At 43.0% G+C, this 15,982-nt stretch overlaps 1 protein-coding gene across 1 annotated transcript in view; it reads left to right on the forward strand.

The window, feature by feature from the left end:
• FNIP2 (folliculin interacting protein 2) overlaps nucleotides 1-3,836 on the forward strand; it is a gene marked incomplete at its 5' end in the record, with an annotated part of 48,014 nt that extends 44,178 nt beyond the window's left edge. Inside the window, 2 exons of the mRNA XM_084263489.1 lie at nucleotides 1,132-1,247; nucleotides 2,468-3,836. Coding sequence (XP_084119615.1) covers nucleotides 1,132-1,247; nucleotides 2,468-2,546 — 195 coding nt within the window. The 3' untranslated portion in view covers nucleotides 2,547-3,836. The remainder of the gene's footprint in view (nucleotides 1-1,131; nucleotides 1,248-2,467) is intronic.
• Between the last annotated feature and the right edge of the window lie 12,146 nt (nucleotides 3,837-15,982).

Here is a 15,982-nt window from a genome sequence, read left to right on the forward strand (position 1 = left end):
ACCTACAAGCATGAGTCAGGCTTTTTGCTCATTACTTTTAATTAGCAAAACTGGTTTCACAGGATTTCATTTCTAATACTTATGGTTTTCATATTGGACAGTGGCCTGAAGCTGTTTGCTGCTACTGTTTCTAATTGCTGTCTGCGCCTTGTGGCTGATTACACATTTGATAATGGGAGGTTCTGCGTGTGCTTCCTGCTTTCATCTCCTGGAGTTTGGAGAGCTGGACTAATTTACCTTTTTTGAAGTGATCATCCCCGTGGAAAGAAGGAATACATGAAATTGAGTGTGCCTTTTGTCCTAGAACAAAATACCTGATAAGATGTTCTACTGACTCACCTTGTCTTACCAAAAACCCCCATCTCTCTCACAGAAGCAAAGGTTCATCTCTTCTCCTGTACTTGGAGTATGAAACAGTGCAGTAGATCACGACTGTATTTAAAAGTAACATGCCACTGCTGAAAAACAGGAGTGATTAAATTGGTGTGTTTCAATTTGAACCTATTTTTTTTGCAAACAGCATCAAACGTTTAAGCAATTTTAAACTAGAAGTACCTAGGATTGATAAAAACAAATGCCAAAGAAGGATTTGCATCCTAGCTTCTACAGTAAAATCGCAAGCAAAAGAGCTGTATGGTATCTTCTGCTTCTTGAGTGAGTTCCTTGAATGGCAGTTCCCTAGAGCTAGAGTGCTAATTCTAGGAATTCTTACCTAAACTGAATCTTTAAGAAAAAAATAGTACCGACTTGTAACAAAGACCTTTTGATCTAAGTATTCTGGTTTGATTCTTAGTGAGATGCCTGAATATCTTTGAACCTGATTAAAACTGTAAGTCAGCAGGAACATTGTGGCTGTCTCAACTGGAAAATGGCTGTGCAGTGTGTGCAAGAAGCTTGCTGCCCAAGAAAGCTGGAATGCCCCCCTCAAAGGGGGTTACCCTTTGAGCAGTGGTGTAACTACTTAATGTAGCACAGCTGTAACAAAACCAATTGCTGTTTCTGGATTTGAGTGAAGATTTTGTTTGAAAGATGCTCTAGTTAAGGTAGAAGCCTAAAATGATACACTTACACTGCTGTAAAATTTCATGAGATTCCTAAAGCTGTTCTGAGGTTTTTGGTCTGCATTTACAGTGCATAATGCATCTTGAGGATAGACTACAAGAGATGTATCTCAAGAGCAAAATGCTTTCAGAATACCTGCGAGGACATACGAGAGTGCACGTGAAAGAACTAGGAATTGTATTAGGGTGAGTATTGCAGGTCTTAACCAGTGGCAAAACATGGGACAATTTTCCGTTTCTGAATGTTGATACTTTCTTCCCACAAGGACTCTCTTCTTGCTTCATATCTAGCATTCACCTCTTTGAGGTGCCTAATGATATATAAAAATGGGTTCTACTGAGCCATCTGGAAATTGGGAGGAGAGACAGTTCCACAGCAAGAACCAACTACTTGTCATTCTTAAGTTTTTGAAATGAAGAAAGCTTGGATTTTGGTCACTAGGAGGTTATCCATGCATTCGTATGCATGCTTCCTGTCTCCTTAATGAAAGCTCCATCCCAAAAAATACTTGAGAATCTTTGGAAGATTAGGTGGTGCAGTTGTATCTTGAGGGAAAAGGAGTTCTCAAAGCAGGTGTAGGAGAATAGACAGATGTCCTGTTTGGCAGCTGTCTTCTAATAATAGTCCTTGGTTGGCATATGCAGCCTTTAGAGATAGACCTGCTGATGGCAGAAGAGGGGGGAAGAAGTGAACAGACATGCTGAAGAAGATGGGGTTTTAGGGCTGGAGCTATAACTTAATTTTTGTATCCAGACTGTTCAAGATTTCAGACTGAGAAATGTAGCTGTAAATAGTTAAACCCTGAATTAAGCACTTTTCTCTCTGGTGTATTATATGTATACATATCTATAAATATATATGTAGATCCTGGCCTCTGGGCAGCTTTACATCCAGAAGGGGTTAGAAACTGACCACTGCCTCTGAGAAACATTCCTGGTACTGTTCTTGCTTAACAACTATAAATTCTAAATTTGCTTATTTTCTGTGAGGAAGTGCTATTACATGGCGAACAGAGTTGTATTCAGAACAGGAAATGCATGGGTCTTCCATAAGCTGGTATTTAGTACTTAAACTGGTTTTATTGGTGTCTGCTGCCTGGTAGGACTACAAGCTAAGGCTTAGTGTTTGGCCAATGCATAAAAACTTTTACTTGAAGCACACAAGTTTATATACCACAAAACACAATGCTGTTATCATTTAACTTAAATGGTAGTGTGCTTCTTGGTTTTAAACACTACTACCTGCCATTACCAATATGAGTAATGGCAATAATAACTAAACAATGAACTCAGTTATTGCAAGGCACTTCCAGTTTCTTTGAAGTGAATGAAAAATAACTTCTTGTTCATCTCCTGTGAAGGTGACTGTATTTTAAAGCCTGTCTCTTTTCTTTTTTAATTTCTAGGATCGAGTCCAATGACTTGCCTTTGTTGGCTGCTATAGCAAGTACCCATTCCCCGTATGTTGCTCAAATACTCTTATAAACTGAAATCTCAGGATAGTCATTCCCTTAAAGTAAAATAAAGAAAATGGGAATGTCGAATGGAGAACAGAGGTGCCAAACACTGGTAAAAGGCAACACTGAGGAATGCAGGTGATGACTGTACATTCTACCACCTTCCGATGCTGAATGCAAGCGGACGTTCTATCGGAGGACTTCAGTTTACATAATGTAAAAGACATTCAGGTTTTTCTTATGGTCTCACTTCTGACATCAGGAAAGTGACTGCATCCTTGTATTTTATTTTTATTCAAAGGACAAAAGTTAACACTATGTGGCAGACCAGGAGCTGCCGTCCAAAAAGCTGCTTAAAACCATGAAGTAACAGTTAAAAGAACAAGTGGGTTGGAATGGATTTTGTAATACTACGGTTGTGAGAGTGGTGTGGTGTATGTTTCCTTGCTGGGGAGGAGGAGGAGCTGTAAACTATGTATATAGCATTCCTGTACACAAGTGTGTTAGATGGGACATGATTTCCTTGCAGAGCCTACATGTGGTTTTGTATGGTAGCAGCATTGGGCTCGGAACAAGGAACCTGGATTCAGCAGCCAGATGTTGCATGGGACCGGAGGTGTGCATGAGGTGATGTGACTTTCCCCTTTAAGGACAAGAGGTTGAGAAAGCTGTGGCTGCTTGTTTTAGTGAGGAGGCATTCAAATGAGCCCGTGGCTAGAAGTGGAATGGAATGGACTTCTGAGATAGGGATTTTGTGGGAAAGCCTTATGGAATTTCTGCTACAAGTTTACATTTGTTGCTGATGCAACTTCAATAACTCTTCTGAGTTTCTGTATGACTGTGGTCCTGGGAACTAAACTTGTGTCTTGGTGTCATCAAGTGTTATTATCTCCGAGGAGTACGAGTCTGACAAACTGCTGGGTGATACCAGTGCTGTTAGTGTGTGTCAGTGCACACCTACACCAGGTGATTGGCACAAACTGAAGACAATCTTATTGGGGAAATAAGACAGCAAAAATACCCCCACCAAACCCTTAGTCAAAAATACTACTTTTTTTCCAGCTACTAATTGTTACTCTAGGAATAAAAGAGGAGAATTGTTTGGAGTAAAATGAAATGTAGGGGCCAAACCCCAATATTTGATATTACTATGAATGTTTGCAATTACCACTTTTGATTCTATAGAAATCTTGGACTATCATCTGGGTGCCTTTCCTTAATAGGTTAACTACTCTGAGACCAGAAACTACTTCTCCACTAGTTGATACTGGCCTTCTGTGTTTCTAGACCACAAAATAAAATTTTGTATTTCACTGTTTTCATGTGGTTGATAACATGAATGTAAAAAAAAAAAATACTACTTTTTTTTTTGCATAAAGCACTGTTAAGCTGGATGTGGAACTACGGACCAGGCTGAGGGAAGAACAAAGGATCAAAACAAATGTTCTTAAAGAAACAGAAAACTCATTGTTGGACCATTCTGTTGTGAGCCAGCATGAATGAGGTGTCTGAAGTTGTCAGCTTGCAAGCAGATCGCTAGCAGCACAATTGCTTGGGAACAGTGGATTCTGACAACAAACTCCTGGTCACCAGTTACGAGTTCTCCTCATTGGTGATTACAGATTTTTAACACACTTTTATTAAAAGTGGTTTTATTTCCTATCTATCTTGATGTTTGGACTTTTCTACAGTAAACTTTCCATGGTTTGACTCAATGAAATGTGCATATTGTGAGTTGTTTAAATGTGATGGGGGTCTTGATTAACCTTCTATTGCTTTTTGAGGGAAATAGGTAGACTGAACTACTGTGAAGAGGGGTTGTTCCCAAGTGGAGGGATACTTAACATTCTGATGCAATGCTTCTGAACCTGTTTCTTGTATGCTGGGTTTCTGACCTGACATTCCAGATGTTTCTTTTATGGCATTTTCGTACTTATCCCTAGTATTCTGCCTAAACCTAGTATTCTGCCTAAAAAGGCTAAAATCTTTCTATGGTTCAGGTTTTCATCTGCTTATAGTTAAGCAAAATTTTTAATAACTTTGGTCTGAATCCAATTACCTGCTGGGAAGTAAACTTACCTCTGCATATATCTGTTAGCAGATACTGCTCCCTATTTCCAGAAGGCTCAGACAAAGTCAGAATGATAGAGCAAGTCCTATATTCTTAACCTACCCCTGTGACAGAGAATGTGCGTGCGCATGTGTAGGACTATGAAATTGCTTCTCTCTGAGTGTATATAGAAATATTCATGTACTTTCTCTATTTCATGTCACTCTTGAATAGTATCTGAGTTCATTAAAAGTCAATTCCATTTTTTTAAAGTGTTAGTTGGGTTTTTATCTGAAAAGACTGGCAGTTCTTCAAAGAAGTATGTGCTAACATAGAAATATGTGCTTGCAGTATCATAGAGTGTACTAAGGAAGTCAGAGGATAGCCAACGTTCAGTGATTTCAAGACTAATACCATGTAACACTTGACTTTATTTTTTTTTAAATAGTTAATGTAGTAATCTGCCTTTTGGTAAGGCATCAAATGAACCTAGGGGGTGGCATGTGAGGCAATGGTCAAAAACACTTGGATTTTCTTCAGCCACTTCTTCAGGCTAAATCTTTACAGTTCATGCTGCTTTCTCTAACATTTTGCTGCTCTTATGATGAACTATCTTGTTCTCACAATTTTAGCATTTGGGGGCGGGGGGGAATCCAAAAGGAAAGCTGTTTATTACCTTGAAAGACTTTAAGTATAAAGAAAGTTAAATACATATTTTTCCCCTCCACTAAATGTACTACCTCAGTTGATGGGATTCCACCTTCTAGGGCTTTTTTTGACTCTAAGTCTTTAACTTGGTTTTGGTAGCATCTTGCTGTTTATGTAAATCAATGTGGCATGACAGGGCAGTACATATTTACAGATGTGTTGTTAGACATCTTTAGGGCATGTTTCTGGTTTTATTTTAATAGGATGAAAAGTTATATGAATGTACAGATGTGTTTAGAATTGATAATGTAGCTTAATTTTCAAATATTCCAAAGTTGTTTTTATCAGTATTATGTAGGGTTTTTGTAAACATAAATACATATTTTCTTGGTTAAGTGGGAGTGCACAGTCTTTCCAAAATCCCACATAAATGCAGTTTACACAGTACAAGAATGTATGCTTTGTTTTTTTTTTTTTCAGGCAAAACTAAACTTTCATGCACAGAGGGGAGGAATGAAGATCTAAATTGTGGTATTTAATCTACATGAATTCTCTAACCCTCGAGTGATACCAAGATCTAAACATTGTAATTTAAGTAGGTACTCTGAACTAGCCTTTACAACTTCCTTCTACCTAAAAGAAATGAATAGGCACTGCTTCTGTAATTCACATCTCTAATGGCATCCTCCAGAGTTATAGACTGATCTTCCCCACTCCCTGCTATATGCATCTTTATTCTTGAAGTCAAAACCCCTCTTCAGACACACCAAACTCTTGTATATAAAGTTTGCACAAAGTGATCACTTATCCCTCAAATGTAACTTCTACTTCAGTTAAAAGGACCCAAGTTAAAATCGAGTCTGAACTGCTGAATATACTCTAGACAATTATTTTATTATATAATTATTTTTTTTTTTAGGTCAAGGGGGCTAATTTCACATACATAGCGGGTTTTTCATAATAGGAAAAAAAAAGTGTTGCTATTGCATGTTTGGAGAGCATAGGCTTCTTTAGGAATGACTGAAAACCAATGTCAAACTACATGGTTTTTTTTTTTCCTTATAGCTGTTTATGTACGCTACCATTTTGGTCTGTTTCTTTGCGGCATTTGGTGCAATAAACTTCCTTGAAATGAATGTCAATTGTATTTGGTATCTTTGTTTTTAGACCTTTCATCTGAAATAGCCATTCTTCTTGTTGTAACTGTGCAGACATCTGCTGACTGACCCATTAGTAGAGTAAGTCATTGTTGTAAGAAAACAAAGAGTCTTCACAAAACTTGGAACTGGAGTGAATCTTGTTAGCGCCTTTGGAAGCTTTACCCCGCTTGGTGTGTGTAAAGGAGCTCTCTCAGTGTGGATTTGCAGTTATGATTGGGATTTTTCTGCAGAGGTTCTCTACACCTGTGTGCCTGTTGCTGAGTTCAAGTGCGTATGAAAGGAGCTGTCTGAAAAATGTGTCTCTGTTACATCTATCCAGTGTCAAAAATGACTCAGTCTAGTGGGAATGAGCAAAGCGCCTCGTGTCTGCTAGGCTATGAATTGACTGATGGATTTGACATGAATTAGTTTAAAATAGAGGGACCTCCAGTATGTGTCAAGCTCTCCATAGCCTGAATTTCTACTTGGCATCCTGCAGTTTACAGGAGAAAGTCCTTATTTACAAAATGGTGATGAGATGAACTATGTAATCATGCTAAAGGGCTTCAAACAGCTCTCAGGTGCAGTCTGATCTGTAGGGTGTAAGCATTTCTTACCTGCAGACTGAAATGTTTGAGGCTGGCTTACTAACCACAATGTTTATGATAACAGAAGGGTTTTTAGAGTGAAAGGTATATTGAAGTGGTGGTGCTGTAGTGAGCCATAACCATACTCCAGGTTGTCTTGCCGAGTTATGTAGCTGCCTCCCTCTTTCTAAGTCTGTGTTCTCATGAGAAGGCTTGAAACAAATTGATAGCTAATGCCTCTAACACGGGGAAGACCCCCGTACGGTCTTTCCTCCCCATGTCCTAGTTGTATCTGCCAGTTGCTTGTGCTGTGGTTTGCTCTGTTTCTCACAATCTCTGCGTGTTTGCATAAGAAAAGCTGCTGATGCATGTCTGCTGGGGTAACAAGTTGAATTTGACTCCAGTAGATACTACTGTAAGGGGATGGGAAGAGATGGGCACCCCTCAGCCAGGAATTTAAGAAGAGGAAGGCTGCTACAGCTGCCAATGGCTTTGATGGCTGTGGGCCATTGCACTGCCTCAGCCGTTTCTCTCTGGGGGCAACTTGGGCTTCCACCCAGGCTCTGTAAGGCTGGGTGAAGCTCCTCTGCTCTGACTTCACTGCTTATTAAACATTGTGGTTGGACTGTTGGTCATATCAACTGGTTTAACTTCTTTCCAAAGGAAAGAATTGGGTGATAGGGACTGGCAAGAGGCAGATGCAGGCTGACCAAGGGTGGGGACCTGCGCTAATAAATACTTACACAGTAAGGCTGAGGGGACTGCCAAGGAGCTTTGGGAGTTGACAGCTGCAAAAGAGGAAATCATACTAGATTTGAAAAACTCAAACTCTTCTGTCAAATTCTGTGATGTGTTCCAAAAGATGTGATTTGAGATAATTCGGCTGCTAATGGTGAACAAATGATTTAACCCTTTTTTCCCTTAAATGGCAAGGCAAATCACAGAACTGCTGAAGAGCTGCTCATGTAACCAGGAGTTGAAGGCTACAGCAGGTGTAAGTAAGCACGAGCTGTATCGCAAAGTAACCAAAGTCTCCTGCCACAATTCTGACAGATTTTTCCTTTGTTTTCTCTCTAAATCAGTAAGTCCTGTAACAGCAATTTTTTTTTTTTTTCTGCTCATCATCCATGCACCATATTCTTTGGTTTTCTCTGCATGGGCATGACTGCAAATAATAGAAGATTTTGGACATAAAGGACATGCAGTTCAGTGACAAACCATGAGACTGTGACCTGTAAGGCTTCCGATCCCATATAAAATTAGCTTAAGTGGCCACATGCTAGTAATCCACATGCTGGGAAATGGCTCTGATAGTTGCAGTCAGTTGTCTGTCTGGCACAATCCCAAAGCTAAAACAGTTTAAGCAGTACGAGTAGCATCTTGTCTCATCCTAAAGGTCAATACAAGGCCAAAGGGCTTAGGAATGACTGTCAAGCACTTAAAATAATCTCATAAACTGGATTTCTTCTGTGTGGAGCTACAAGAGAGATTCCACTGTGACCTGACAAAACAGTGTTCAAGAGAGAGCAGGCTCCCCTGGGGAAGGAGTTTCCCACCAAGAAAACAACATCCCACTCCTGCTGGCACAGAGGTGTGTGCGGATGTGGAAATACCCATTGACAACTTGCAGGGAGTGGCTGTGCTGATAAGAGCGCTGGGGGGCTGATAAGATTGCTGGGGGGCTGGCAAGTTTGCCTTGCAGGAATGTTTTCCCTTACATCGAGTTTGAATTCCAGCCCTGCACATAAACTTTTTCAGCCTAACTTTAACCACAGCTCTGTTTTACTACTGCATCTCCTTTCCCCAGGCAAAAAAGGCCTGGAGAATTTTTTCCTTTTCTGTAGATTAGTGTCATGTAAATGTTTCATTTTTATATTTTCTACAGGAGCTGTTAGCCTTGAGGTGGACAAGTCCCCTACAGTTGTTCACTTCAGCTTTGAAAAATACAGGGGCCTTGAATGAGCATTTTTTGTCAACCTATTTGTGATTCCTGAGAACGTGCAGTTTCTTTGATCTTGAAACACAGCCATGCCATGAGCAATGTGGAATTAAAAAACACGTTTCTAAGCCATCAGCTCCACCTGTCCTCTGTGAAGGACTGACACGTGTAAGGCAACTGCAGTGCTGTGCAAGCACTTTAATTCTTCATGTGTGTTTCTAATAGAGAAAATACCTTTTCAATGTGGGAAGCAGAGGTGCCTGGGATGCCCAGATCATTGCAGCCCAAATCTTTGCAGTGTGGCTGAAGATAGCGTTCATGGCTGCCCAAGCCCCAGGCCAGGGTGACCTGCACATTGTGGCCTTGTTTGAGAATAGAGGGAGTGGGCTGCCTGATGGGGGATAAAGCCAAATGGAGCTGGTGTGGAGGGAAAGGACACTTGCTTTGCCCTGCTGTTTACTGCAATTGCATTTCTGACTGTCTCCTGTACGACTTGGATGTCCCTGAGATGAAAGGGTACCTGAATCCAAAGGCTTGTTGAGCAGAGCCCTCTGCAAGCCTGCCTCATGTGATTCCCAAAGTGAGATAACTTAGTCACCAACTAAGTGACGTAACTTAGTCACCAACGACCCAAGTGAGTTTGTCAGGCCTCTGGTATTTAAACCATTTGTTTGGGACCTAGCTATGGCTACACCCCAAAGGTAGGCAGCTGCCTCTGGTTTCCTGTGTGCCATTTTCTGCCCACAAGAATGCAGTAGCCTCTCCTGTCACTCAGCAGTGGGTAAACATCAAAAGCAAAATAAGCAAAGCCCATTTGTAAAGTTGCTAAGTAAGTCCTGAGTGTCGTAGGTAGTTTGTTGGCTAGAGGGAGCGTTTGTTGTGCATTATTATATGCTTCAATTAAATAAGGTCTGAAGAAAACCTGGTAACTTCCCAGATGTGAGTGCCTATACTCTTGACAGACAAGGAAGCTGGTAATTGAAGAACATTGTTCTTATCTTCAAAAGGCTCCTGTCCTGAGCCTCGTGACGTTTAAACTGCGTTGCTGCTAGGGACCTAATCTAACTAGTTCATCATTAGGATCATACTAAGCTTCAGATGAAAGCTGGATTGTCTCTTCTGTCCCGCCCTCCTTGCTGCTTCTTAAATTGGTTTTCTCTGCTTTTCTTCTAAATATATGAATCTCTTTTTCTGCATGTCTATTTCTGTGGGTAGCAGCTGTTCTGTCAGCCCTGGAGAAAGCCAATATGGACTTTGTGATTTGTGCTGGGCAGATTTCAAAGCTAGGTCTGGTTAGAGAGCTAAGAGCTGGACAGTCCTATCTCAGGGGGGCGAGGAGCTCGAAGCAGGGGTCCCTAGGTAGCTCTGTCCCAGTGAACCCAAGCTGCAAACTGCACCGTCGGGTTGTCTTGTTGCTGGGTGTCACTAAGCGTCACTCTTTCCCCAACAAAAAGGGACTATGCTAAAAAGCACATATGTACAATTTTGCACACAGATGAGCCTGTTAGTGGTCTGGGGTGAAATCTCTGGCAGCATCAGACTGCCTTTTGCATTTTAGTGCTTCCAGTAGTTGGATGGTGGTTGGCTGCCATTGTGTGCTCCACTGCCCTTTTTCTCAGAGCTGTGATGCTCAGCTGGGTTGTGGAGTAGTTGAGCTTGAAACATGAGTGTGGACTTCACTGAACAGAGGACCTGCTCGAGTTAAACAGCGTTTTACACTCCTTGCAGTGATGTATAGCACAGAGTATCCCGATAGCACAGCTGGGTGGTGTAGTGCAGTGTTATACACCAATACTGAGACTGTCTCTGGATTCACTAAACTTGTCTCCAGTCACTCTGCAATGCATCTTAATCTCGATACCATGCTGAGCTACCCACACTGATTAACCACCCCTTATTCTTAATTAAGCTTGGCTGGTGGTAGGTCGGGAATTTTTACCCTGTGTCTGTGGCTCAGCATAAAAGCAGCTCCTGTTTGTTTTCTCAGTACTCTGATAATTACCACCACTCATTAGAGAAGGATGAGCTTGTGGCAAAGGTTAGTACCTGGTCTTCCGAGTCCTAAAATAATGCCTTTGTCGTTGAATAATCCTACCAATCAAGCTGCACTGGGGTGGGGCGCAGGGGAGATGCATACACCTCCCTTCCTGGTAATTCCTTTAAGGAATGGTTTGGCATCTAGGTCTGTGTCTTTTGGGAAAGAAAAATGAGAAAAATTTCTCTCTTTCTCATACACTGCCTCAAAAGCTTGTTGTGTGCCATTACAGTCGTGCCTGTAAGGGTAGTGAGTTAGCTGAAAGCATCTACCGCGCAGATGCTGCCAAAGAAATGTATTTTGGCTTTGCAAAACACCTGCTGCTTTGCTCTTCTGCATCTTTAGTTTTTGCTTGGGATGTGGGGAAAAGTAACTCGTGACAAGCTGCTGAGCAACACTCGGTGAGAAATAGCAGGAGTCGGTAACCACCCGGGAGAAGTGCTAGTTTTCAGAAAAAATACAAGCAGAAGTGAAAGGTTAAACTTGTCTCTGAGCGAGTTTCTTGTTTGAGGCAGTGGGAAGGTGTTACAGGCGAGCATGTGGGGTGTACAAGATGTTAAATTACTGCTTCACAGAAACAGCTTATGCGCTGGCTTTCAGGCGCTGGCGTGCAGGTACCTGTAATGAATAGATTCAGCTGTTTCAATTGGATAGACCCACAACGATCATCTAGTCACACTGTTTGACCAGAAGCTAAAGCATGTTATTAAGAGCACTGTCCAAATGTCTCTTAAATGCTGACAGGCTCAGGGCATCCACCACCTCCCTAGGAAGCCTGTTCCAGTGCTTGACCACCCTCTCGGTAAAGAAATGTTCCGCTGTGGTGACGCAGCATCTTTATATCTGTCTCTTTGAATACAGACAGCAGTGATGTGATGTGGTTTTGCTCTGAAGTATGCATGTGAGCTGAGACACTATAACCAGTGTTACAGCTTTACGCTACGTGAAAGGATAGGGGCAGAAGGAAATACAAGAAGAACGAGTGAAAAATTAAAACTATGGGTCATAAGTGCCACTTGACTCTGTACCAGTGTCTGTTATGAGTTCCCGACTCAGTCTTGGTGCTGCGTGTTTTAATCCATGTGGTGGGAATCAGAAGATGAAAAGCAACCATGACCAGGCAAGATGTGACTGTCATTCTGTAAGGGGATAAATTGCCATGGCAATCCTGGCCCTTGTGGGTGAGGAGCTGTGTGATTTTGGGCAGCTGTTGGGTAGCCGGAGATGGTGGGTCCCCCTGGGGATAAGGTGCCTTTTGCATAATTAGACAAGCACACAAACTGTCTCAAAACAAAGGATGCTGAATTAGTTCTTCCCGCTGCTTGAGATTGCGTAGTGGCTCTTGCTGTAAAAATGAGTGGTTGAGAAGCACCACTGGTTTCTGAAGGACAGCACATGCCAAACCCAGTTGGAGCCTGAGGTTTTATCCCCACATGCCAAGAGGAAAAAGGTTTGACAGCAAAAGAGAAATCTAGGGGCCTGCTATGGGAAGGAATATTCTTTATGGCATCATAGTACAGTTTGGCTTGGAAGGGACATTTAAAGGCCATCTAGTCCAACCCCTGCAGTGAGCAGGGACATCTTCAGCCTGATCAGGCTGCTCAGAGCCCTGTCCAACCAATAAGTGCAGTATGTTGATCTTTGTGCTCACAGAATGAGTTCGGGCTTCTGAGCTCATCACCCAAGTGTGTGGGTGCTGCTGCCAGCGCAATGGAAGTGGCTGCAGCAGGTGAAGACAGGCCTGCCCCTTTCAGAGTAATGCACTGACAGCAGAGATGAAATGGGAATTCTGGGCAGTGGGTTTCACATTAGCGGAGCCAATCTGCTGCTGAACGCTTGTGTTTGCTGGTGGAAATCTACCCTTACCTGCCTGCTTGCAGTAGGGGTCAGATGAGAGCTGCTGATGATGCCTTGAGAATCTATCACCAGGCACCGAGGATGAGAGGGAGAAGCAGTGCAGCAGCTTCCCTGCCCAGCCTCGCCTACCCATTATTTCAGCTTAGCTGTAACATGAAAACTGCACCCTGAAGGACTGCTTAAGAGACAGAGCTACAGCTGGCTGTAATACTGAAACACAGTTTGTGGGACCGGTGCCAATCCCATTCTCCTTTTCCCCAGCTGCAGTTAGAGTAAAAGCTGGTTTCAGATTGCTCGCCTAGCTCTAGATTGGCATGGGATAGCTCAGCTTCACAGACCCTGTCACCCTTTGCGGTACATCCTATCGGCCTCCATTGTTATTCTGATGGAGACTGTCTGAGGTAACCTATTGTAATATACCCTAACTATTCCCTTCCTTGCCACTGAAGCCCCCTGTAAGGGTAGCTGTCGTTATTTCTGACCTTAATACCATGCTAAGAGGAGGACTAACTCCTGGAAAAGCACACAGTATCTTCATCTCCTTGCCAGCCTGTGACTCTGCTCCCTGACCCTTACAGAGCACGGGCAGGGACGTGGGGCTGGCAGTGGGCATCAGTGGGAGCCTGTGGTCCAGCCAAGCGTCGACACCTGTGGGCTGTGGAAGGGCACTGGGTAACTCTTGTTTCCTTCAAGAGGTGAGTCCCAGTTCTGCATGAGTTATGAGCACAGTTGTCGGTGCTCTGAGCACCAGCAAAGGAAGCTGCTGATAAATTAGGTGCAGTAGCAGCAGCTGCAAAATCGCTGTCCTGCTGGCTAGGGAAAGGCAAAGTCATCAGAGAATTAAGATGAACTGCTAAGCATATTTTTGCACTCAGAAGGCAGTTTTGTAGGAATTATAAGGAAGACAGAGCCATATAAAAGTTTTTCCTAACTTCTGGAGCTACAGCTGTTGTTCTTCAGGCTTAATATTCTTCCATGCACTGAGCTGCCCCCACTCAGCTTCTTCAAACAGGATCAAAAGGGTCAGCTGGAAAAATCCATAAAGAGGTGGAACGATTCAAAGAAGAATTTAAAGGCTTTGAGCGGTGGCTCCTTGGAAATCAAGGTCAAACCATGCCTCAATAGCTAAGAGTACGCTCAGGAGTTCAGACATTTTAAATCAAACTCTAATGATCATCGCTGGGTAGAAGACAAGAGTCCACATCTCTTTTTAAACTCCTGTCTTGTGTGTGGAAAAGCAGCTGTGTGCTGCCAGAAGACAATAAGAAAACTGTGTCTTCCTCCTTCAGAGCTTTTTGCTCCTGTGAGATTGAGGCCTCATGCCAGCCATCATATAAAAAAAAGATTAAAAGTCAGTAGGGAACCCCAAAGTAGTAACTGCTCAAGCTGTGCTGTGTTTGGCACGTGGGAGTCCCATTGGAACTGGGACTCGGTCATGTTGTTAATTTAGACAAAAATACATTAGTTATATCAACTCTAAAATTGTTTTTCAAACTTGTACTTCAGTGAAACTTGTCCTCGGTTATTTTGGTTATGTGTCCCTCCAGTTCAGGACTTGTGACTGCTATAGTGTGATTTGTACATTTTGCAGTGTATTATTTTGGTTATACATTAACTGCAGCAAATATTAAGTTTCTGTAATTTACTTTGCAGCTAGCTTCCTTTGCTCCAGCTAACTGGAAGCTATTAAAAACTTGCCTTAAAACCAGCAACAGAAATAAAGCTGCCTTCTGTGTCTTTCAGTCTTGCTGGCACCCACTGCTTCCTCGTGCAGTAAAAATTCAATTTAACATTACCTGTAAATGTGGCCAGCTGCAGAGCTGAACTTTGAAACGCTAAAACTTTGAATTAAGAGCAATTTGTTGGCATAGCTCTGATACTGTGCCATCTTCAGAACTGGCTTGGACCTGAAGAACCTGGCCGAAGTCTGGTTTGCTGAGGTGCTGACTTCAGTACAGAGCAGACTTAGGTAGACCTTTAAGTCTTGTTCTCTAGGCATTTCTCACTCTGGAGGTCATGAGCAAGACTTCACAGGCTCTGGATATGAAAGACAGGACTCTTCTGAGTCAGCTCTCATGAGGAGTGGATGCCCAGCCACAGCCTCTGCCTTGGGATACAGCTTTCTCCTGCTTGTTGGGTTGGTGCCCACAGGGTTGCAGCAGCGCTGTGGGTTTAGAATTGGCCTTAATCCCTCAGGTGTAAAACCAGACTGTGGGTTACCATGGCCCATTGTAAGGGGGCATGGTTTGTTTTCCCCGATCTGAGCCCCCTGGATGAATCCCTTTCTCTGGCCCTGGCAGTGCTGTGCTCCCTTAGCTCAGAAGGCGGCCACCCAACTGCAAGCAAGCGGGTGGTGGTTGCCAGAGGCATGGGACCAAAGCAACAATTCAGTCCTTTAACGTGACAGATCTAGGCTCTTTCACCATCTCTGTCTGCCCTGGGATTGTGAAACCTCTTAGCACGCTGCAAAATTCCTCAACAACAGTAATTCCTCTTTCCCAAAGGTATAATAAGGCGAAAAGCTGGCCCCTCGGCCCATGGTTCAGCGTAGCTTCCATGAGGCTACAGGGCAGAGTACACGGCTGATTCATTTCTCTTTCACCAGGCTGCCTGCACCACGGCACAAAACTGTGCTGTTCCCAGGGGCTGGCCTGGCTGAAGCTGAGCACGCCCCTTCCTCTATCAGACTGCTGGCTGCAATTTCTGCACGCTTCACACAACGGGTGAGTTTCCATTGAGTGAACTTTACAACCAGGACCCTCAGCCCCCTATAGAAAACCAAAGAGGGGTGGCAAGGCACTGTGTGCTTTCAAAAAATTAGTTTTTAGGTGTTCTGACACATGAGGTTAACTGATGCTAATACCAATCTCTTTCTATTTTTTTCTTTATAAAGTGTTTGCAGCTGAACAGTGGGAGCACTCCAACAAAGCAAAAGGCTTAACCTGCAGAAATGAAGCGCCTGCAGCCAGCAGTTTGGCTGTTTAATAAACTCCCTCAACTAACAGCCTGCATCCGTGCTGTCTTAGTATGTGAAAAATGTGCTCGGTGCCACAGTGATGTCATGAGCCCCAAGCTGATAGCTGCTTATGGCTTCCAGCTGGGCTGCTGAGTGCTGGGAGGCACCGCAAGCCAAGCAGATCCCAGTTTCAGTGGAAGCAGCATCCAAAACCTACCTCATTTCCAATGCCTCCTGACCCAAATCCCTGATT

The sequence above is a fragment of the Gallinula chloropus genome, assembly GCF_964237585.1.
Source record: "Gallinula chloropus genome assembly, chromosome: 4".
Classification (NCBI taxonomy): domain Eukaryota; kingdom Metazoa; phylum Chordata; class Aves; order Gruiformes; family Rallidae; genus Gallinula; species Gallinula chloropus.